The sequence below is a fragment of the Triplophysa dalaica genome, chromosome 3 (assembly GCF_015846415.1).
Source record: "Triplophysa dalaica isolate WHDGS20190420 chromosome 3, ASM1584641v1, whole genome shotgun sequence".
Lineage (NCBI taxonomy): Eukaryota > Metazoa > Chordata > Actinopteri > Cypriniformes > Nemacheilidae > Triplophysa > Triplophysa dalaica.
In genome coordinates, this window is record NC_079544.1 from 7,785,895 (window position 1) to 7,812,026 (window position 26,132).

The 26,132-nt window shown below is 38.1% G+C and overlaps 1 protein-coding gene across 1 annotated transcript in view; it reads right to left on the reverse strand.

Moving 5' to 3' along the window:
• Nucleotides 1-16,778, reverse strand: part of cdh18a (cadherin 18, type 2a) — a 40,331-nt gene extending 23,553 nt beyond the window's left edge. Inside the window, exons 1-2 of the mRNA XM_056744382.1 lie at nucleotides 16,650-16,778; nucleotides 9,777-10,255 (exon numbers count right to left, since the gene is read on the reverse strand). Coding sequence (XP_056600360.1) covers nucleotides 9,777-10,016 — 240 coding nt within the window. The 5' untranslated portion in view covers nucleotides 10,017-10,255; nucleotides 16,650-16,778. The remainder of the gene's footprint in view (nucleotides 1-9,776; nucleotides 10,256-16,649) is intronic.
• Nucleotides 16,779-26,132: the final 9,354 nt, after the last annotated feature.

The following is a 26,132-nucleotide window of genomic DNA, read 5'->3' on the forward strand; positions in this document are numbered from 1 at the left end:
GCGGATAACATTTGTTCAGACAGTCAAGCTGGCATCAGCTTATATCATCTCATCTACCTTAAGAAATATGACGCTATCATAGTTTACGTCAACTACGAGCAGCTTATTGCATTGCTGGGGAACAAATTACCCTTCACCGTCCCCAACTCAACCTCACATTTACAATCAGGACTTGACATTCTGATATTACTATTCATAAGGGTCAATTGCATTTCAATTATGTGTTACACTTAAATGTCATTAAGAGCTACAGCAATGGCGTGTTTGTTCTGTTCTTTTTAACCTGAGGGGGTATTGCTGGTGGCATGGATGGGCAGGGAGTTTTTTTTCAATCTAGACTGAATGCTAATTGTCAAACATTTTTTGACATTAGTTGTCATGACAAGAGTTTATGTATGAATAAAATGTCACTGTAATGATGTTGGGGAGAGTAGATGAACCCGAAGGCTGAAATTCTAAGCTTTACACAGATACCAACTGAGTGGGTTATTCCCAAAAAGCGGGCAGCAGCAAGTAAAGTTTGTAGGCTTGTTTCTGGCCATTCTTGTTTGCGATTTTGTTGCATCCACTCCCAAAAATAAGTGGTTTGACATGTTTGTAATAAGAAATTAATAGAATATTTTTCAGTGAACATGATCTTTAATTAATATACTAACGATTTTTGGCATAACAGAAACATTTATCATTTTAATGCCTACTCTGTATTATTGGCTATTGCTACAAATGCTACTTATGACTGTTTTATCTATACAGGGGCACATATTTCCTAATCCCACCACATTTAAATTAGTTATGAAATAAGAGATTCCATTACAAATTATATCATTCATTGCCTTGAGTTAAGAATCTACAGTAATGCCATAAACCCAAGCTAGTTAGAATTTGGTTATTGACTAAAATGGCTTTTCCTATGTATCTGATAAATCCTTTTGGTACATATAGGTATATGTTTGGTATATATTTATGTTACCCATTTGTTACTTATGTTTACAGATGAACATCACGATGGAGCAGTTATATTTAATTACTCGAGTAAGGCAGTGAAGATGTCATTGGATGAGCCACACCTAGTCTGAGAAACAGCTATTTTCAGGCCACTTATCCAACAATAAATGCTGTCATTTCAGTCACTAATGATCATTAATGTGGCTTCCCAAAAAAGGCAATGAGTCTGAGCCAAAGAAAAAAAATACGGAGCAGCAAGAATTGGCAGAGCATGGCCCTTGGTGGGAAAATAAAAAAAACACATTACTTGGCATGTTCTGACTTGCTATTCAAGCAGCTTTCCTTTTTCCCACAGTGTTCCCATAATTCTTGGCAGCTCCTGTAATCCCACTGCAGCTAGCAATTAGTCCGAATGACGTTCACCTTTCAAACCTTTCCCCCCTGGCTAAGAGGGACATTCACCTTCAGATATATATGGCAGGTAGACCTGATACTCCACTGTTTCTGGGGTATTACTTTATCTACAAAGCTGGTCACAGCTGCAATGCAGCAATGCACATATTACCACACTTATATACACACAGATCCATACCCAGACTCCACGCCTTTCACTGTGGTAGTGTATAGTCATGTTCACCTGCTGCAAGAATCTTCCAAAAATGGAGTGACTCTTATTTTGCCACATTTTTACTGTATGTGTGCTTAAAGTTTGCTTTAAGCATAATAATTTGCATTCTTTGTGGTAATGAATGTAAATTGTATGAATGTAATGAAATTGTCATTAACATTTTAAATTGCTAAAATCGTTTAAACCTCTGAACAAACATAAAAGCTTTACAAATGAACTGTTTTTAAAGTTTTGAGTACAGTTTCCTTTTTAGATTATTCTGTTTGAGGATACAATGTATTATTCAACTCTTTAATTAGGGGATTAATTAACAGCGACTACATGAAAATGTTTTGTGAGCATGTTTGAGGTGGTGGATGATAAATTAAAGCCCAGCCCATTTTAGCCACTAACATTTATACACTAACGTGGTTTAAGTTATGGGTAAAAACAGCAACCCCAAACAATGTGAAGGACCCCTTAGTGAGTACAAAATGCCATTCAATTTTAATGTTTTTATATTGACTGAAGACACAAATTAGGAAAACGTCTTTGCTATACTTTGTTAATATAAATGATCATTTACACATACAATTTTTAGCCCTTAAACTTTCGAATGATATATTGGCTGTCGCATTCATTTATTCTTACCGTTAAACACACATATTTAAGTAAATTATCACATAAATGAGGACTCATCTCTCTTAAAGAGGCTGCAAGTCAAGATGATTGCATTGACTGGTCCAGCAAAATGTGCATACCACTACCAGATAAGAAAAAGAGGAGAAACCTGTCTGACAGACATAGAATCAAATGTGAATGAAGTCAGCTTAGAAAACACAACACATCAATTGTGATTAATGTGATTATAAATGAGAGCAAACACTTGATCACAATGAAAACTCATTAACCTATAGGAAACAAACTAGGCATGTTGCACACCCTGCATTCTAAGCAGATCGAGTCCTGTTTGGAATACACAAAGAATATTGATATCCAAAAGTACAAGATCACATTGAAAATCTGGGATTCAGGAAATAAGGGAAATGCTGGTATATTTAATAACGTTGGATCATACGCTTAACCTATGCAGCGCTGTTTTATCCCATTGTTCGGTCAAATATGAAACCGAACAATGAATTTATTGGGTTTGTCCCTTCTGCAATTTTTTTAATAAAAGCCATTTTATTTCTTCATAACATTCTGCAAAGCCTATTTAAGTTGAATAATTCACAAATATTCGGTTTTAAGTCTTTGGTGTGTATGAAAATGTAAAGAGACTTTGAAAAATATCCCCCCACATTGTCAGAACAAGTCCCTCAGAAGAGTTACCTTCAGACTGGGACCAGAAGTATTTGACAACATTATCAATATTCATAACAATGCCTACATTAAGAATCCAGCACACTCTCAAAAGCCAAGGCTGTGACAAAGGGTTGGCGGTTACTGCCTCTGCAGACCTGAGAGCACAGGTTGCCTCGTGCACGGCTTGATAAACTGCCCACGCTACGAGAGGGAAGGGACTGATTAAATCAGGACTCAGCCTCTGCTGCTAACCGCAAATTAAAGTCGGCGTACTGATGGAAAGGTCAATTTTACACTGCACCAAGAGCCCTTCAAGTCAGAATAAGGAAGCGTGCCTGGGCGGAAAAGAGTTTGGTAATTTTGCCATTAGCGAGAGGGAGGTGAGCGATTTTATGTAATCCTCCATCTTAAAGGGGTCAAATGGCGCAAATGTGTGTTTTTCTGTGTCTTTGGTGTGTTATAAGTTGCCCATGCATTAGACATGTAAAATTGCAAAAATTGTTGGTGTTTGAACAAAAGATGCATTCTATCTAAAAGCGAATGCTCACCCAGACCTCCTTGAAACGCCTCATGTAACCACACCCCCAGAAATCTATGTCAGTTCGTGGTATGATTTGACTGAGACCGTCAAAATGTATACGCAAGTAAGATGGGTTTACCTGTAAGTACAAGCTATGGAAGCGGATGTTCCAAATATGGTCAGAGGCGATTCATTTCCGTCACACGCTTGCAGTATTCGACCAATCACTATGCACTGGTTAACTGGACAATCATAGCACACCTCGCTTTTCAAAGCAATGAGCTTTGAAAAACATCACTGCGTTTCAGAGAGGCGGGGCAAATAGGAGATACAAACATGCACGGTATGTGGAAAATACAGCGGTTTTGAACCTCAAATCGTGTACATACATTGCATTTAATCTAAAACAAATTATGATATTTGTTAAAGCCGTGTCATATCACCACTTTAAAATCTGTGATGACAGATATTCATCAGCCACACTGAATCTGACCAGTTCATTGCAGTGGACCGACGTCTTTCTCTATTAGACCATTTATCATACATTCACAATAATATGTGCATCCAGTCTTCTGATTAACAGAGAGAGGGAGAGAGACAGAGATAGAGAGACCTTCTTGAGTGCCACCAGCTTGCTTGCTCTTTATTACAGATCAAAGCTTAAGCTGTTTGTGTATGTGTGTATGTCTTTCTGTCTTTCTCTCTCTCTCGCTCTCTTTGGATGTGTGCACACAAAAAAAAAACACACGAAAAGGGAGCATATTTACCATAGCAGTAATCTACAGTACAAAAACAAATTGTATCTGCTAGGCAAAAATACACTAAACAAATATTTTCTCTCATCTTTTCTCAGACTAAAAGACTGCTGGAGTGCTTGCTGACAACATTTCAATGTTATTCATTCAATACGAAAGAGTTGAGACAAATAAATAAAAAAACAGGTGAATTGAGCACCGGGGGAGTGCGTATTTCCTAAGTCCGGTTAAGGAAGTCGTGCCACGTTTCGCAATGCCTCTGGGCAGCGGTTTACTGTACGTCATAGCAAGTCCACAATCTCTTTCTAGTTGAATGGGGAAGGCAGTTATTTCTTAAATCGCTGGCAAAAATGACAATTAAACAGCATTTAAAATCAATAATTAAACATGACATGAACTATAAGATAATGTTGGGTTGCTAAGCTTCAATTGTGCTAAAAGTCGCCTCATCTACTGCGCCTGTGCACAGGCTGGCAAGACCCTCACGAAAGCCCCGCCGCAGAGAATCGCCAGTCTTTACTGATTGTCATTTGGCTCATTTTATTGGAACGCAGGACTTTCTTCAATCGAGCGGCCATATTGAGAGTTGCATTCCTCGCTGTTTATTGTTACGGCAGTGTCGCATCTTGTTAATATTAATATCTTTGATATTTCTCATTCAGCCAGAAACCTTGTCGACAATTTAACAGTGTGTCAGTAACCAATAGGTTCTACAGATGTTGTACCTGTATGATTTGTACAATGCCGGTTTTATGACAGATGCAAAAAAACAAACACATTTAATTTCACATTACAGTACTTACAAATGGTTGATGTTCTTCTGCACATCACAAAAAAGTAACAGGAACATTTGTGCTCAAAGGTGCAGTAATGAGACCGGGACTGTGTCATTAGAAATGTACAGCTCATGCCTCAAAATTTCTTATTAACCGTCTTGTTCTTCATCTAACGCCTTTTAATACCTCAAACAGTTATATAGTCAAATAGTTGACAGGTTCCCTGCTGAAAAAGCTTGTTTAACTGAAACTGTCCTTTAGCCTGACCAGATCAAAACCGGTCTGCTAAACCAACTGAAAGCAGGCTGAGAGACTAGCTTAAACCAGCCCACCACTTTATACCGTGTTCTCGGATCTTCTGGCTGTGTGGACAATGCTCCAAACATGTGGTGCCACTGGGAGATCCAAGTTTGAATCTCGGCTTGGCATCCTTCTGATCCTGCTAATAACTTCCTGTCTCTCTACACTGTCCAGTGATTAATAAAGGCAAAAAGCCCAAAAATATAAACGTAAAAAAAATAATACAACTCAATAAAAGACAACAGAACCCATTCAAATCAATGAGGATTTCCATGCTGGATGACGCATGATTCAACACAACAAATGCTTTGTTCTAAACAGGTTCGGTAGTATTTTGTTGCGTTGCTCATGTAGACGTGGTGTAAGGCTGACGTGGTGTTTAGCTGTTTTTTGACATCCCTAGTCAAATATTTTATAATGGTACCAAAAACGAGTTAGAGTTTACATACAGTACATGACATTGTGTGGTTATATATTGCACCATTACTTTCAATGCAAATGTTTTTAGACTGTACATTTGGATATTCATGGATATATCATGTGTTCTCTTTTTTTCACATTTGAATTATTTAGCTTGTTAGTTTTTTTTTCGGTTTCCCCTGACTGTTTTCACCTGTTTCTTGTTAGCTTCATTAACCCTCGTGTATTTGTTCATTAACCCTTGTGTGGCATGTTTGTGTGCTCCTGCCCTTGCCTCTGTGTGACAATTAAAGTGAAAGCACGTTGTAGACCCTCCCCTCAGAACATTTTCTATAAGCGCGCTCTTTAAATAAAATAAAAATGATGCGTTGACTTTAGACTTTAGACCAGGTTTAAGGTGGTCTATGGCACAGACAATTTTCAGTTCCTCAAAATAGCAATGCGCCAACAATGCACCTAAAAACATTTATTTTTTAGACCAGCACGCCCATGGGCGCACAAATGAGCGCAAATTAATTTGTAGCTCAGGATGTGAAAATGACGTCGGGCTGAAACCAGCAAAAACACTTTTTAGGTTTTTAGGCCCCTCAATGTGTAACAGGAGGCACATGATCATCAGGCACATGTTTTACACCTTTTCCTGGGAAAGAGAGATACAAAATTAAACTGTCCTAACATGTCAAATGTATCTCAAAGATGTTTAAATGGCAACCAGATGGAGGTTTAGTTTGTCCGGCCAATAAACTTCAGGATCATTCCTGTTAACAAACAGCTCTAGCTTTCACCACTTAGGCCTACCCATAAAACTTGATCTTTGCTGAGATTTTTTGTCTGTTTTTGAAATTGACACAGTTTAAGTTTTCATCACGTGATATTTAATGACAGACAGGGTTTTACTGAAACAGGTCTATCTGGGTCCCAATTACTTCTCTCTTTTCCTGTCTGACCACTGAAGTGTAGAGGAAAGATAGTGGTCTGGGGGGACCAGACAGGACGAGGTGTGGAAACTGTATGAGAAGTGTGGAAGGCAAGCTGGTGCCTTAACCCATTTACGTCAACGCAGTTTAAGAAGACCTCAGAGAAAATATTGAGTTCAGTCAAATTTCTCTGTCCAACTGAGGGGTCACACGGCAGCTGCTCTATATTAAGTGCCACCCGTGTGAGCAGAATAAGGGCTCTGTTAGTGTTCGTCTCTATTTAATTAAACAAAACTGTTCTCACGCTGTGTATTATTTCTTTACAATGTTAGTTTAGACAGGAACTCTGCAGAACTGGTAGAATGACGCAATAAGTACTAGGCATTTCTAATCATGACTCAACTCGGTACAGAATTTAGTCCACTGATCGATGAGTTTTTTTGGATTTAGAGACTTTTTAGTTTTCTTAAAAAATTTTAGGAAAATTTTGGACAACCCAATATAGAACTGTAAAAGCTTTACCGTACATACTGTAGACAGGGCAATATTGGCAAACAATGTAAAAAGTGCATGAAACATTAAGGATATACCCTATAGTATTACTACAAAATACAAGTATATGTACCAACCAAAAAAACAATTGTACTGTTATAATCATCGCGCTCTTAAATAAGCCTGTGTATCAATTGATTTCATAACACGTATAATCAACTCTAATAAGTCATCTGCAAGACTGTCAACAGTAAATCTAATATAATAAAATAGGTGTAAATTCCAAATATCAAAATAACTTCAAAAAAGTGTATATTAACGATGTTTACAGTAAATTAATAATCTTATGGAATTATGAAATAAAAAATATCATTAGCTCGGTATAAAAAATGAAACTGGAAATCAATCAGAATAATAGATATACCCACATCTTTGTCTGGATGTGTGTAAATATTTGGGAGATAAACTGACAAAATCTAAGGACATTTAATTGATTAATGCTTGATTTCCTGATTTGAAAATAGTAAAAACACGTTGTTAGAGCTGCCTTCTATAAATTTTGCATCTATATTACAATCTCTGTTTGAAGCTGGTTACTTTAAAATCAAAAGATGTAAAACCAACATTGCCCATGAAATTTTACCTAACAGCTCAAATTCCATTCCATTCCATTCCATTTTCTACCGCTTATCCGAACTACCTCGGGTCAAGTGGAGCCTGTGCCTATCTCAGGAGTCATCGGGCATCAAGGCACAGCTCAAATTATAAATTATAATTATTATCTTACTGTCGTCAATCAGGGTAAGGTAAGAAGAATCCAATTTTACCTTTACTTGGTCAATAACTTGTAGTGCTTGAGATAGATCAGACACTCAATAATTAGTTATATTTTTTAAATATAACACTCAACACCCCTCACCCAACCAGCAAGCTACTCACCAGGGGGTCTACCCCAATCACCCAATTTTTCTTTTGATGGGCAAGACATGCAAGTATCATACTTAGTCTTAGTAATGGATGCTTAGAGCATAATTAATTCTTTCAACAAATGTGCTTTACAAGTAGGACACTGTTTTTTTGTTCAGGGTATTGATCTTCTGAATATCAAATACTGCCATAAATCCATGCTCTGTTCTTCTCTCTGCTTCAACTTCAACCTTCGTCCAATGCTAAACTATATGTGTGTGTATGTTAGATTAGAATGTGTCTTGTTTAGGTAAATCCTGCGTTATGTCACACCTGACATTGTTTGTAGTTCATGCTCATATATTCCGGAGTCCCTAAACATGCAGCTGCTCGTAATGTGTAAGTGATTTCCCAAATCATGAAATTGATCCAGATAAGTGTAATTGATCATAATCAATTAAACTAATCCCAATTTAGGTTTATATTTGTTTCCCTTACAAAGGGTGGTGGGATTTATATTACTTATAATTGTGATCAAAGCTTATGATAATTCTTACAAATTTGGTGGAGAATACTGTTTAAATAATACTGTTCCTCATTGAATCCCCTACAAAATGGTAACTTATTGATTGCAGCTCTAAGGTACCGGCACTCCTGTTTTTGCCAAGTGGTTGATATCCTTAGGACAACATCATGTTAACCCTGGGACAACATTTAAGTCAACCAATCAGATTTCAGAAATAAGTTTACAGTTTATTTTAGGTTAAACCTTCCAACCGGGTTAGTTGCATCTAGACCATTGTTTGTCACTTATTATTTCCCTCTGATTTTAGGGGTAAGTTATGGTTAGGGTTTAGGTTTTATTTATAAAAATGTTGTCCTGAGGACATAAACCACTAGCCTAAGGTACTTATATCAAAAACAGAATCTATGACATGTGGCCACTCAATTGGGTAGATGTAAAGCAACCTTTCAAATTCAATCAAAGGAAAACAACACACACATTTGACTCAGTTCCTAGGTGTAGACAATTGATGGCTGCTCATCCATTTTTTTATAAATTCTGTCATCTTCAGTTTAACCTTCACCTCACTGAGGCAATGTCAAATGCTGTCAGTGTCACCATGGATTATTCCAACTCATGAAACGGCGTGGTTTCATCTTGACAGAGCTGGCCAGTATTCACAGAACAGAATGAGCAAAATAATTGATTCTACCGCTTTTGACTTTTAGAATTCACTGAGGGATTTTTGTATTTGGCTCAAAGTCACAAAATATGTGGTGCCCTTACAGTAATTAGCATACGAATATGTTTGCTGTCTGCAACCTTGTATATCAAGACAGATAAATAAACAGAGATGAAAATAGTTTCCATTTGTTATCTTCCCTGCAAAAATACCTCAGGATCCTTCATTTTCTCCTTAGCGGAAAGTCAAAATAATAATGCTGCAATTAGTGGGACGGATGTTATGGGTGAGCCGGTAATTTAAAAGCCAAATCAATTTTCTCTGAAAAAAAAATGTGCTATTCAAAGAAACCTGGATACTGAATAGTCTTCTCCACTGTTGGCTCAGTTCCAAGAAAATGACATGATTACAAAAACATGTTGACGTTATAAAGCCTGGATTTACCTAATACCACTAATACGTCCATTTTAAAGTCTCCAGTTAACAGATCAAGATGACACTTTTTCAAGGAATAATTGGTTCAACGGAACACTAATCTACCCCAAAAAGGACAGCTCACTTTGTTACAGATAATCACCTGTACAACAATTAAAATAGAGCCCCAAAAACAACCATTCAGCTCAAATAAAAAATTAATAGCTCTTACCTTCCCCACGTACTGCGCATCTGGTCCGATATGCTCCTCCAAAACAAAGAACTGATTCCAGATCCAGCCTCTCTTGGGCCGATGGTGCGCATCCTTTTCGCCGTCGGCCGATTTGGTCTGGTTATGGTTGAGAGTGGGTCTAACGGGACTGGATGGGGAGGGCGTCCCGTGGCACCTCTGGATCACGCACAGGCACAGCAGAAGAGGGCAAAGACAGGCAGGGCTGCTGGCTGCTCTCATGTTAAAGAGTTACTGCTCCAAGGTCAGCTCATCCAGAGATCTCCCAGAGTGGGCGGCTTTAGACTCCGACCAGACCAGTTCGCAAGCCTTGAACGGTGGCCATGGTTAAAATCCTGTTGTCGCTGAGACCGAACGGGCAACACTCACATCCTGGACTGAGAACAAGATATGTCGATTCATTGGGGAGATGGCATACACCGTAGGCTCACTTGAGGCGATGGCAGGTCGCCACGGAACATCTGTGTGAAGGAATAGGACAGGCTGTACTTTCATGAGGACGAAACAAAACCCAGCCAACGGTTATATTAATTTATCTCTCATCAAATTTTGGATTAGCTCTTCTTGTGGAGATCTGAATTTGAAAATTGGCTTGTTTCCTTTCTACACGCTTTCGTTTTAATCAAAGCCCATCACAATCTAGCCGTTTGCCATTCAGAGAAACATCTAATATATTTTAGATGGAACATCTGCTCCAGTATAATAGCAGGGATCATGACTGGTGGTGCAGGGCTTCTCTGTAATGAGAGCTCAGCCTGGCAAGTGGATTCAAATGGTTGAACAGCATTTTTGAAGATCAATGGTTTGTAATGCATGCCCCTGATTCTTGGAAAAGTAGCTGATAACTCTCGACTCCTCTGCCTCCCTGTCCATTCTGATCTATCATTTGACAGCATAAGGGATACTGACACAAATAAATGAAATACTTTTTTATGTCAAAGGCATAGTTTACACAAATAAAATAACCTCTTTCTTGTGTGGAACAAAAATAAGCAATTTTGAGAAATGCTTCAGCGGTTTTGTGTCCTTACAATGGAAGTCAATGGGGGCCAATGTTGTTCTCCTAAAGAAAGTCAGTCATACGGGTTTGGAATGAGATGAAGGTGAAAACATGATAGAAGAATGTTCATTTTTGAGTGAACTTTCCCTTTAGAAATTGAAAAACGGTATGGGGAGTAAAGCAAAAAACAAACAACAATGAAAGTGCTGCAGGGAGGACATTTCCTGTCACCTTAACTCTATGTGAACATTTCACTTTGAAAATTTAAAAAATACTCACAGAAATGGAAAGAGTGTCATCCCAGGGCTCCAACATATGACCTGGAATATGTATTTCATAATGCATCACAAACTGACAGTGAGGTCTTAGACATCTTTTGTTTGCAAGGAAGATGCCGAGATGATATGTGAATATATATTTAATCACGAAAATATAACATAGCATCTCTGCCATTGTACAGTACTGTTTTTGTTCCTTTTTACAAATTTCTCCTTCAATTTTATTTGATCATTAGACCCATTTCATAATGTGATTTCAATAGCTCACGTAAGTCAGTCATTCTGTATGAGAGGTTGAATGCAGCAATAGTCTAATACAGAAAAGATAAGCAACTTAATATTTTTTTTTATTAAAAGTGCCTTTGTTGATATAGTCTTAGAATTTCTTTGCAAAAGAACTTATACATCAAACACACGCCAAATTAAAGACCATCAATACAGTCTAAAGATCTTTCTTGCCATTACTTTATGGCACAGTTCATTGTATTTTATATATTGATAAATAGAGGTGGAAAGTAACGAATTACAAACGTTCAAATTACTCTTATTGAGTAGTTTTTTCAGGAAATTAAATGTTTTAAGTAGTTTAAAAACAGTGTATTTCTACTTGAGTTCTACTGCGTTTTTCTTATGAAAAACCATGGACCGCAACTCCAGATAAAAATCTTTATTTTTCTACCTAAGAAATAATGTCACATACATCCTGGATGGCTTGAGGTTGAGTTATTGATCAGCCAATGCAATTAGGTTACAAACGTTTTGCATTTTTTTGCGTGCCATATTTGGGGCTCTTATTTATTCATTTTTGCATTGTGGGGCCCAGTACACATGATAGACAGACAATCAGACCAACACATTGAATGGGTATTTTTTTCTGAGTTGTATTCAGTTATATGCTTTATCAGTAAGGTAAAAATAGCTATTTTATATATAAATCTCCAAATTTGATTATTGATAATTATTCTTAATTCATTAGATAACCACACCTAAAAAGAAACGAGTAACTAGTACTCTGAGTAGTTTTTGAGAGGAGTAATTTTACTTTTACTCAATTACTTTTTTAACACCAGTACTTTTACTTGTAATTAAGTAAAATTTCAGGAATGTAACAGTACTCTTTCCACCACTATTGATTTGCAAGGTAGCACATACCTTTGTCAAAATCAATCGATTCGAAGTTATTGGGGGTATTTTGTCATTTAAACCACTTTTGAAAGATCCACTCTCTTATCTGCCATATGGAAACAGTGGGACATTTAAAAAACTGCCAAATGTTGAAGATTCTTTTCTAAGAGCAATGTCATTTTAGAATTTGTAATTCGTGTTTGCCTATTTTCTTCCAGCACTGGACACACATGCCTCTTTCAGATAAGCTACACATTAAGCAGCACAACACTTTCTGTTGTTGGCAAAGGCTAACCAACTGATGAGCCAAACTAATTAGAAACTTGCTTATTTTGAAACTATGAGCATCTGTAGTAGTTTAACATTTAATACTGTTTGTGGAAATTTGGGTAATTGTGTTATTCCCGTCAGCAGAGGCAACTACAAATCGAAACTGATCAAGTAACATGGATTGGCCGGTCTTTTTGATATCTTTAAATGTTTTTTATAAAAGACAATGGCAGAGACAAAGGTTGGAATGAACACACAAACAAATATTTTGGATTGCAACCAACGGGTCCATCCCTCCCTTTCGGATTACTATGGTGGCTGACACAGAACTAAGAAGTCATTATGTTTTTGCCGGAGAAAAATGTATTTATGAAATGTGCTCTGTATAGCAGTTTGTCCATTTAGAGCTACTGTAGAAACAACATGGAGAATTCCATGTGAGCGGACCCGCGGTGTATGTAGAATATCTCATTATGTTAGGTCTTTACACTGCTGAAGAGTTATGTATATTATATTGCATTTCTGTCAATAGATCTGCCAAAATATTAGCCCCTTTTAAGCAACTACCTCAATAACTATTTCCTCTGTGTCATCCAATATTATTCTCCAACATACCTAAACAGATACACATGTGTGGCATACATGTTCTTGTGCATTTTGACCTCCAGAAAAGACTTTAACTGGAATAGTGCTCTGAATAAACATATCTAAATGCAGCTGGGTTTTGGCTTCATCTGTGTGATGAAACGTAACTGATGTACGCATGCCTGACTGAACCCACTGGTCCTGATGCAACTCTGTGCAGCAACAGGAATTACCAGATGAATGACCTCAGGTCATTGGACGGTGCTGAGCCTGAAGCTGCCTGAGCTTTTAATGTCTGCACGCTTGACATTTGTACCTTGAAATGTGAAAACAGGATGAGGAATGTTGGATTGGACACCGCCATCCCTGAACGAAACAAAACAACTCCGCGTACAAGCCCCAGTTTCATCAATGTATGCTAATTACACGCAAATTATATTCCAATTATGCAAACGAAGAAAGTTTTTTCCCCGTGATCTGTTTTTAATTTTGTTCGAGAAATCAGCAAGTCATTAAAGGTAGTTGTATGTTTTGCTCCGCTTTTACACATTTGTCCTTATAGAATCTTTTAATGTGATCACATGTTACCGTTGTTGGAAGGCAGAGGCCTTAATCTTGTATTGAATGGAAAGGAATATGCTTCTCATTCAAAATAATGTCCATCTGCTCAATCAGAAATGCTATTTATTTACCGAGGACCGCTGAAGATGTTTCGAGAGGAGAAGGGAGGGTAGTGCCTCTACACACTTTCTTCAAGCTTATTGTGTTGCTTTGAAAAGAAATGGCTTTTTGAGTGCCTTTTGACTAATTCTAGACGACAGCTCCATTTTCTTTTATTTTGTTCCAGTGTTTTTTGTTAAACATAAACAGTTGAAGATGTTCCGCCGCTAAAACCTCATCTTCAAAGTGTGTCACGCAAACTTCATCTCTTCGTGAATGTGTTATTAAAGATCTTTTCCAGTTTTCCAAACATGCCTCATTTGGTGCTTTTCTACACCAAATTGAAAGATATTAACTATTAGAAAAGACATTTGGGTGGTATTGTGCTACAGCGTGTGCCAAATTCAACATGGGCTTGTTTAAGTCAAAATAATGAAGAATAAAAGTATCAAGTTACTTAACAGAATTGAGCCAAGATGTGTCGATACTGTCAAAACCTGTATTGTGCTAAAAGTTAATGAACATGCACTCTAAGCAAAAGGTGTTACATATGTAAATGAAGAATTGTTCTAGCAAGCTGGGAGGCACAGATAGCTTGCGTGCCCTTGTTCAGCGTTTCAAGAGCAAAGGTGTCTTGACTGATCCGCACAGTTTTCTTGAGGTCTTCAAAACAAATTTGTAATACTGATTAGAATCCAGTGAAGCTAATTAGGATGCTAATTGGAATGGAGTGGAGCTCGGATGAAACAGTGGCTGAGAGGCGTCTTCTCACAGTAGCCAGGTTTCCATTACAGATTTGCACAAAATTTGAGTGATGTTTTCTGAATGTCGATTAAAACAATATTGCGGACTGACTGCGTTTCCATTAAATGATGTTATGCGATTAAAGTGTGATTTGATTCTACTCGCGATAAGTCATTCTGGCCGTAATTTTCCTATGTACGTTCTTTTTTGGCAGGTTGCAAACCAACTTTAGTGCAAAGTGCCACCTACTGTGATGAAAGAGTGAGAAGAAATGTCTATATTTCCTTTTATACAGCATTTTCATATTACCTCACTGTTCAAATAAATCTCCATACTGAACACTCAGTCATTATCATGCATTCTGGCCTGAATTTCTTACATCCGGTCATTCCAAATGTTCTGCCAAAGCATACCGCGAATGGTCATGTGACCTTTTTTAATCGCCATGTGACTTGTAAATACGACAAAAAGAATTCCAAACGCAGTTTTGCGAAAATGTTATTGCCTGAAAAAACACCTCATGCGAGCGTGAGAACTTGATGCGATACTTGGGAGTTCTTGCGAAATCGACGTGTTTCCATTGGGTGTATTTTTGAGCTATTTCCATTTGCACATTTTGAAGGATAATGGAAACCTGGCAAGTGAAGTTCTTCCGTGTTTGATTCTGTTGGCTCTTCACTCAGTGCTTGAATTAATATTTTTTTTACATGCAAGTAAAATAGCATCAACGATTGAATATTCATAAAATTTAAATTAAATTAAAGTCAGTATTGTTGTTTTCTTTCTTACATAGATTACACTCTAAAAACACCCATTTTGGGTAAAACTGGAACAGAATGATCTTGTGGTTTAAATTTACTTTGAAAGAGCACATATTTGACCCAACCACGAGTTGAAATAAACCAGAAGAAGTTAGTATAAACCCATGGGTTGGGCTTGTCTATATTTGATCAAACCTTGGGTTGAAAATACTCAACATTTTATTGTTTAAAAACAGAATTGTTAGACAGTATGTTTCTAAAATCGACAAAATTAGCAGCACAAAAATATTTTAGCTGTAATCCACATAATTTACGTGTTCCATGCGTTTTGAAGACATTTGTAACAATAATCATAATTCATTTTCATTATACAGAAAGCACCAGCATCAACATTATGTATATAACTACCAACGTTAATATAAAACAACACCTCTTTACTTCCCTTTTGGAAAATGTTTAACAAAAAATGGAAAACTATTAATGTTGTCTATGAACTAGCTCACGCATTGGAAATAGCTAGGCCTATTACAAAAATCTTTTAGAGACACGAATCATTGCAATATCCCCAGCGTGGTGGGTTCTGCCCGATTTATTTCATTTATAATTTTTTGCTTCTATTTCTCATGTCTTCTTCACTTCTCAGCACTAAATTGCGATCTTTCTATAGTAGCGAAGTGGTTTAATAACCTCGCAGTTTCCATCCAGCCTCTCCCTGCGTTTGCACTCAATCCAGAGGCGTGAGAAGGTGATGCCGAGACCGATTGCTTGCTACAGGATTAATAACATCAGGGGAGGGACTCCAGGAATGCATTGATGCATGTTTGTCACCTTGGCATGTCCACGGCATGAGGGCTTTCGCCTAGACACGACTGACCCTGCTGATCAGACAACTTCCCCCATACATTCAATGAAGGCTTAGGAAATCACTTTATCATTCTCAGTCGTACAAGAGTATCTGATTGTTATGCATCCCCAGTTTGCTTTGAATGCTTGCAGATAAAGCATTCCTGTAATTTTATGTGCATTCCCTTGGGATGAAAAGCAAAATGCTTGACATATATAAACTTGGGGACTCAAGGAAACAAAGACGGTACATTTTTTATGAGCTATCAAGGACTATAAAATAAAACAAAACAGCTTCACCTGCTGTGTTAATTGTTCATACTGTAGGTAAGTGAGAAAAAGAATAAAACACAGCTCGGATGAAGTGTGGTAGAACTGAAAAAACAGATCAACAGACAAACAATGCCTTCCTATTTACAAGCAGCTGCTCTGTTTTGTCAACGACCACATGCATAGACAGATCAACTCTTAGACTTTCTGAACGCTGCCTCTCCACCAGCCAGACAAATGGCAACACTCATCCTTCAATCAGCACATGAGAAAGCCAATCATCAGAAAGAGAGAAAAAAGACACAGAAGACTGTCTTACCTTCTCAGTCTTTCCTTAAAAGAACACAGCGCTTTGAAACATGGACGAGTGATCCAAATGTTCCTCCACATGTTTAAAGTCACGCTGAGTGCATCTGCAGCTCTCAATCCAGCCCAGAACAGTCCGCTAGCTCCAAAATCTGCCAGCCTGCTGCAGCTCGGGAGGTGTGTTCTGATTGGCCGGCTCGGCACACTGTCATATCCACACACACATACATCGAAAGTCAGCCGTGCTTTTTTTCCCTCCCTCACATTTCCTATTCTCTCTCTCTTTCTATCGCTTCTTCTCTTGCTTTACATCTCTAACTCTACCTCTCTCACTTTATCTTCCAGTCTCTTTATATCCCCTCTGTCTGCAGCTGGGAGAGGCACACAGGTTCTCTCAGAGAGAAGCGCAGGCAGTATTTGGTTTAAGGCAATAACGCGGCTCCAGAAGGAAACCTAATTAATAATATAGGGGGAGCTCCGAGGAAGCGGGTGGGGCGGGGGATGATGCGAGGCACGTGTACTAACTAAGCCCCTTCAAGACCGTGGGCCATTATTTTTCAAAGGAAAGGCTATCCTGTCAGCTCATAACAGAGGGCTTCATGAACAGGGCAGTAGCTCTGTGGCAAGGTAAGATAAAAATGTGATAAAAACAAAGGCCTTGAGGGACAAGAAAAAGCTTTATGTACCGCAACTCGCAGTCATCAAACCCTCAGCCGACTCTCTTAGGTGATCCATCATTTACCTGCAGGTCTCCTTCTTCCTTTCAGCCTCGGCACAGGTTGATGATTTATCTTTTCGACTCCATTTATTTATTTACATTTTCCCCCTTTCTCAGCTCTGCCGGCGTCCTTGCAGGTGAGCTTATGTAAAATGGAGCTGTCTGGCGCTGAGCTTTTGCTTTTAAAATCCTTCTTTTAGAAGCAGGAAAAATAAATTTGAGCTTTATTCTTTATTGCATTTAGTTGTGTTGTGTGCTGCTTTGGTTAATTGTATGTTTTAGTTTTGCTCATTTGTAAGAATAAAAGCAATTACTTTCGCCAGCCAAGCATGATATATAAAGCTGTAACAGAATTATAAAACAATAAATGACCAGGTGTCGAATTTATGCTACAATAAGCACATATTTGTTATGTCATTTGTAAAAATGAATAAATCAAAATTGTATCTTGTTGTTTAGGAAACACAGAACTGTTAGATTTTTGACTCTCTTAACTTTTGTTATGTAACAATGAAACAATGTCCAACAGATGTTAAAGCACACCAACTAGGAAAAGTGCTTATAATCAGTTGGACATCATGAAGATTGGATAATTGGATAATCATGAAGTCTGTGCCCGTGAATCTTTTTGAAAAAAGAATTGCCAATGCTCAGTAGATTATGAAAGAAAATATATTATGCACTTGGATAAATCTAATGGTAAAGTCTTTAGTTTAAAGGGGTCATATGGCATGAACACATGTTTTTCTGTGTCTTTGGTGTGTTATAAGTTGCCCATGCTTATATTAGACACGCAAAATTGCAAAAAGGAAAGTGCTTTAAAGAAAGATGCATTCTATCTTAAAGCAAATAACCACCCGGACCTGCCTGAATCACCTCGTGTAACCACACACCCACGAATCAATTCGTGGTATAAATTGACTAAGCAACTAAGTTGACTACCAAAATGTATACACAAGTAAGACGGGTGAACCTGTCGGGACAATTGCTTCGGAACCTGATGTAACTGGCCAATCATAGCACACCTCGCTTTTCAGAGCGATAAGCGTTGAAAATAATCCGTGCATTTCGGGGGGGCGGGGCGAGGAGGAGGTACAGACATGCACAGTATGTGGAAAATACATCTAAAACATACGATAATATGCAATTTAGCCGTGTCATACGACCGCTTTAAGTGTGAGTGGGTGTTAAGAGTGGCGCAAGGACGGAAGCTGAATGACATTCAGTAACAGGTTTTCATAGCTCTTTTGTGTCAACTGTTCCTTGAAAAGATTTATTTCTGTTGCATGTATTGAACGATATAAACTGAACCAGTGTTTTGACTTTATTTTCATCTCAAATAATTTTAGACAAGAAATACAGAGTTTGTCAAGTTTCTGTAAAAGCTCAAAAGATTCCTCAACCAAACAACTTGAACTCACAGTGAAACTAGGAAATTATCTGGATTTCTGGAACTTGTGAAGAAAATAAAGTGTAGCTCTTGACTGCTGTTGATTTTCATCTTCAATCAGCAGCATATGAATGTAAAAACACCTTTACGGAGACATTGCAGTAAAATATAACTGGTTTTGCCTATACTATGCTATACTGAAACATCTAAACTAAATGGTTTTATCTTCACTGACAGGACAAATGGTATGCATGTTGTATTGGGTTGGGTTTGGTGAAGATTTTTTCTTTTGTATCATATTTCAGCAATAATGTCCGATGGCCTTGGTAGGAAGTAGCCTTGTATTGCCACATGTCATATAAAGTGTGGACCTATTGAACATGTGAGAGTTTGTGATTAACACATTGACAGAAGCGCAGGGTGATGATCGAGAAATTCATGTGACGTTTTGCCTGTCTTTCATTGTTCATTGTTCACTTTAAAAAACATGTGATTAACAAACGATTTAACCCTAGGTTTTCTACTCCATTTGCTAATTTTTCAATTAGATTTTGTTTTCGAGCAGGCACCGCCTCCCTCTGAGAATACCCCATTATAAGCAAGTCCAATGATGTTTTTCAGTGAACATGACACATGAAATGAAAAACAGTTACTCCTAACAAATGTATATATTTTGTCTTGAAGGTTCCATTGGCTTATAACAAGTCCTCATTTTAAAGACTGATGGATTGCTTCTCTTTCCATTATTCTTAAACAAATTATCTGCAGTCTCTAGACTGTTGGGGATCGGACTTATTGAAAAAGACCATCAAAATTTAAATTACATCCCTTGTTCCTTTTTATCTATTCAGACACCCAAGCACACAACAGGATGGGTTATATTGGTGTAACCAACTATGAGTAATAGCTGTGTCATTGTGATAATGACAGTAAATGCAATGCATTATGGGTATGCCTAGTGACCTGAGCTGCTTTTAGTAGCAGTTTAGTTCTTGAGTGGGAAAGAACCCTAGCTGAGTAGCATTTGCCAAACGGATATAACAGGAAACTTTTAACATTTAACCCTGATTTACCTGACATTTGGAACTTTGTCATTTTCAAGAAATTCTGGCTAAAATAACTATAAAAGTTAACATTTTGAATCCATTTCATGGGCTTAGATTAAGCCAAGAGTATAGTATTGTATATGTGACGGAAAAAAAAACATTTCTGTGTTATTCTTGAGATAACATAATGGCATTGATTTTAAGATGCCATTATAATAGCCTGATGACTATTTTAAGATTAAGAAAGCTCAAACATGTAATTTAGTCTCGGGACTAACCTTGAGCATGTCTGCAAAACCATATACTGTATGTTCAATTGTAAATTATTTACATCTGAATAATCTACGTATATACAACAGAAAAGCATTAATATATAAATCTAATGGTTGACCTTTTCTCTGTCATACTGTAGTGGTAAAAAAATAACTTTTCCTTTCTCTCCATTAAACAGGAAACTGGTTAATGATATGTGTTGTCAAAACAAGAGTGAAAACTCATTTACTCCATACCGGATTAAACACTTCCACAAATCACTCGGGCATAATTCAATATGGATACGTAAAGATAACATTATATTATCTTTATATGATTCATTTTTTTCTATTTTGTTACTACTGTTTATCGTCACTCGTCGTAATTTCCATACCTAGTATATAGTAGTTAAAGTATCATGTTTCTTCTTGCCTGGTGTTGTTTTCCCCTCTTTGGGGGTGTGGTAGGCTAGTGCTTAAACTGATAACTAAAGGGTTATAGATTTAAACTTTGAAAGGTGCTTTCCTAAAGATAACACCCTGTCGCCCTTATAAAAGCCACTTAACCTCAGGTCTTTCCAGGGGGTCCTGAACCGCGACACAATTCTTTATTGATAGCCTACATGTGTAGCAGTCTACTATAAGACAGAAAAGCAAATTGCCTCTGGATGTAATGGTTAATGGAACAAATGTATCATTTCTAAATAAACTGCAATCCACCAAACTAAAGGAACAGCAAATTCTTAATTCTAGTATATTTTCTAATGGACATTTGATGTACTATACATTTCTGTTATGGGGGAAAATGAACAACATAATGTGCCTTCTTTTAAGAAATATTGATTTGTGGATCACTTATCTCAGCAATTACAGGCGTCTATGTAAACAAGTCAAGCCATAAGCTTTCAAGCAGCACATATTGCGTTCAAACAGGTGGACATTGCTTTCATTTCACACAGCTCGAAGCGTCTTGCAGCAAGATCTTCGTGGCAGTTAATTTATCTCAATCTGTTGTGAATGAATTTTCAACAGAGTTGTCAGGCCTTGTGGCTTTAATTGCTGTAGTCTTTTCGATTACATAGCTAAAGCAAGATAGTGGCACCACCAGCCCATAAATCACTTGACATCAGAAGATCTAAAAGGTGTTTTACTAAATTGTATATCAGTCAATTGCCCCTGAGATTCAGAATTTTACTGAGTTCATTTAAGATTCAGACATTATTATAAAATTGTACGCATTTAATTTACTTCAAAGATTGTAGGCCTATATATTTTGTAGCGTGTTTCTTCGATTTGATAGCAACATTGTTCAATACAGTTTAAAATGTTATTTTGTTCCTTTATAGCCACTTGACCACTTCTATGGTCCAGTGTATGAAATTTATCGGCATCTAGCGGTCAGGATGCATCTGACTCCACCCTTCCCCCCTGCCTTTCGAGGCACTACGGTGGCTGCACAGGACTAAGATGTCATCACGTTTTATGAAATGCACTATGTAGAGCAGTTTAACTTAGGGCTACTGTAGAAACAACATGGCAAATTCCATGTAATGGGACCCACGGTGTATTAAGATAGAAATAGCTCATTATTAGGTCGAAAAAAACACTTCATAATGTAAGGTTTTATACATCTCTGAAGACATGAAAATACACACTGCACCTTTAAACATGTCCAACAAATAGGTTTAATTAAGTAATTTGCAAGAAATAGAGATGAAATTGATGAAATTGAAATCCAAGAGTAGTTTAGCGTTTGGTTCAGCATTTGATGACAAATGACATCATGACTGATTCTGTCAGCAGTCTGTGATGGTAAATACATTTGGCTGCATGATCAGAAAATGTTCTAGCTCTAATATAAAGTGACATGACATCCCAGACTTCCAGAGCGAAGTTGAACCAGACCCTCCAGCAATAGCCATGACATAAAATGAGTCGATTTGACAGAGGCCTATTATCCGATCGCCAAATCTGGCATCTGTGTTACTCTGTGTCAGTGACTATTTAGCCTGGAAGCAAAGCAAAAATTCTAATATCTGAACTTTTAAGGATGCTACAGTGAAAAATCGGTGAAAGAACATCAGACAAGACTTGAGCCCAGATCCTCAATAACCAACTGTTATGTCATGGAAAAGAGCAATACGTTCTGCACCACACCTTAATTTTAAAGTTCCAAACAAAATAAATCTTCCTTAAAGACAGGATGAAACAATAAAAGATGCTTTCCTGTAGCTCAGTGGTTAGAACATGGCGCTAGCAACACGTCATGGGTTCGATCCCAGGGATTGGACATACTCAGAAACAAATGTATAGTGTGAAGCTTTGCAATGTAAGTCGCTTTGGATAAAGGCATGTGCCAAATGCGTAAATGTAAAAGATGTCATTATAATTACGCACCATCTTGATCATTCGAGTCACGGTGACCACATTTATTCTCAATAAATGTAAAGTCCACAAAGTGTGAACGAGCAACATCAAGACAGCTTGCGGGGTCAAAGTGTTGACATAGACACAGAATTCATCACAGCGGGTAATGGTCCGTTAGACAGTGGGCTAGTCAGGGGCTCTAGCTTATTGACATTCAGACTGCGTCACAGCTCTCGGGTCCCTATACCGCTGTGACAAAACACAGCCTCTGAGACAATCACAACAGTGTCTGTTACACCTCAGTGAGATGGAGAAAAAGCCACCAGAGGCAAACATGATAGCCCCTCATTTCCTGTCAATGTCCAGCCTGTATATGTGAGCAAATCAGTATGTTTATAAGCTATGTGCGGGACAAAAAGATCCGATTTTTATCATTGCATGTTCACAAACAAATAAACCTTTCATTCCGATGTGCAGTTCTCATTTCAGACAGGGCTACAGAGCACAAGCCCCAGTAGATTATCTTCTACCTCGTATACCTCAATTTGTTGCTTATCCAAGTTTAACACATTTCTAAATGAACACAGAATGAGAGGCTTTTCACAGTATAGAAAATGATTAACTTTTTCTATCTAAGAAATTAAATGGCATCATTAAGCATTTGTCACATGGCATATGAGACAAATCACTGATCAATTTCAGAAAATTAAGCTTTATAAGTTAAAATTCAGAGTGTAGCGTGACCAGTGCCGCTGAAAAAGAGAGTTACGACACTCGCATAGACGTCCGTTGGACACTGAAGCACTGAAGCCCATTCATTTCAATGTCTCCCAAATATGTTGGCGGACATATCTTATATTCATAGATCTTATGTTCATATTACTCCCCAGACAAAATACTGCTATGAATGTAGTCATTTTAGTATTTAGTGTACACAAAGTGCTAATATATTTAGCAAAATTTATGCAATTAAAGATGATGTTGTCGGCCCGGCTAAAATCCATTAAAATATGTTGACAGCACGTATTTGTTTAGAACTATTGAGCAATCCATGAACAAAGTGACCAAATGGCAGTGAGATTGAGTGTCGGAACTCTATTTTTCAACGGCTTTGAGTGTGACTAATGTAAATGTGATGTTACAGTATTTTTTAACCCATGTAAAATGATAAGCACAAATGCTCTTCTGCCATAATTCTATTCAGCAGTGACTAATCAAAACAACGTATGCAGACTCATTCTGTAAAATGTGATGACTAAAAGGATGCAGAATACAGCTGGTCCTGTTTTTTTAATTTGCTTGTCTCTTCATTGTGTTTGTCTTTAATCATATTTTTTCCTAAGTACACCCTCAGACATTGATTGAATGTCAATGTTGAAAGAAAATGCCGTGATCTGTTCATGGCCTCTGTTCTCCTGAGGTTTCATAATGAGATGGGAGACTGCACATCTCATATCTTTTGAATTTGGGGAACAGTGTCACGTTGAAATTCTACACTTTGGCATTAGTTAAACGTGATGGATGGATACTGCAACTTGTAATTTATTTTCATTTTTTATCGCTCTGGTGGCTATTTGAGTTACAAGGTCAAAATTTGAGTTCATTTAAAAAAAAGTGGGCATAATATAAGGTTTAAAAATCAGGAGAGATTTGATTAGATGTTATAAACTTGATATGTGATATAGAGGTCTTTGGTATGGAGAGTTACCATTAAGGCTATAAAAAGGACAAGACAATGTCTCAATACAACACAAAACTATTTGATTTATAAAAAAAACTTAAAGAGGCCCTAACCCACACAGTTTCTGCACATCTCATGTTATTCTTGTCACAGCTGACATGAGGACGGACCCAGACGCAGACAACGGGTAAGGGGTTAACACAAAGCAAAACAAAAACCCACAAGGTTGTAAAACAACAGAACAAAGGAAAAATCATAACGGGGAAACAGGAACACATGCTATCTACATAGACGCAACTACAGCTAACACTTGTCAAAAGAAACAACTTACTAGATTAGACTAGACACCGGAACAAAAGCACATGGAATATCACGGAACCACAAGAATGACAATGAATCAGCAGAAGACAGAAGACGCAAGGGCATTATAAAGGGGAGGCTCACACGGGTAACTTAACAAAAGGTAGGTTCATGGAATGAAACAGTAATGGAGAGCTAAACGAGGGAACGAGAGGGGCGGGGCTGGAGACTAGACCGGAGAGAGCACATATTAAGTCATGAAAACAATAATATGTCTCTCTCCACACAAAACACGAGGCTCTGTCATGATCCTGCCACTAGATCAAGAGACACATGACATAATGGTGTAGAATCATGACAGAAGCCCCTCCTTAAGGCGCGACATCCTGGTGCTCCTCAAGGAGCAAACAAGACAATTGACGGACTATGGCAGTAACAAAATCTTTAAAAACATAATAATAAAACAGTGAAAGCAAACAATCCAAGGGGAGTGGGAGTCCAAATATAGGTCACACAAGGGCACGAGTGGGGAACAAACACAATGATGTCGGCTGGAATGCCGGCTTCTGGACAGGACTGTATGCCTGTGGCTGGGTAACGCTCTCTGGAGGTAAGGCAACGCGCTCAGGCGGCTGGGCAGCTCTCTCTGGCGTTTGGGCAGGACTGGATTACCGGCTGCACTTGACTGGATGCTGGCTGCACCAGACTGGGATGCCGTCAGGGAACTGTGGCCGGAACAGGATGACGGTGGCCTCGACCCTAGAAGGGAGCCCGGTGTCCCCGAACCCCCGGAAGAGAGCCCGGTGGCCCCAACCCTGGAAGGGAGCCTTGGGGCATCGACCCCTCACTATGATCCTTCTGTCTGCTGGCTACTGTTATGGCCGATTCATTATTTCATGATCGTGGTGAGACAAGGACAGAGGACCCATGTGCAGACAGCAGGTTAGGGGTAAACACAGACAATTCATTGACGAGTTATCTTGTCTTTGGCGGGGATCGTTTTTTTTTTGACAAGTTATTACGGCAACCTGTTTTTGTAGCGTTATACAGCAGGTGGCGCAGTTACACACCTTTGGGAAAAGTACAGAAGCTCTGAACCTTGAACGTATATGTTTTATCTGTTTTTAATGATTGTTGTAAGAGCCATTTAGCCATCTGTTGTTTATGGTGTGTCCAGAAAGGGTCATCATTGCCTAATTGAGAGCACCATATAGGTGGGAACCTTCCCTCAGGTGATAGGTCTTGCTGGGGGGAAGGTGAACACAGTTTTTTGACAGCTACGTTAGGCCTTAGTTCAACAAACAGTAAGTCTTTGGAAAGGTAAACGACTAGTAGATTTATTGACTGTTGTATGGATCTTGCTTGCAACAACATGAAGATCAGTAAATGTAAAATAAATCTAAAAGCATGAGCATTTAACACTCGTGTGGACCTTCTGTTTACAAGCAAGTCAAGCATGCGCGTACTAAATCAAAGCACTGTCCAGCATCCCTCAACTGCCCCAAGCAAGTCTTGCCGGCTTTACAATTGTATTGTTCTGAGAGTGATCTGGGTGGAGTCTTTGACCAAAAACAATTTATTATCTCAGCTTTTACATAATAGAACAAGAGAAAAGACAAAACGTATGAACAGGAACATAGACTAACTACACTAGACAAAACTAAAGATAACATTGACATTGACTACAAATAACTAGACTAGACTAGACAACACTGAACTAGACACATGGACTCACCCACATGA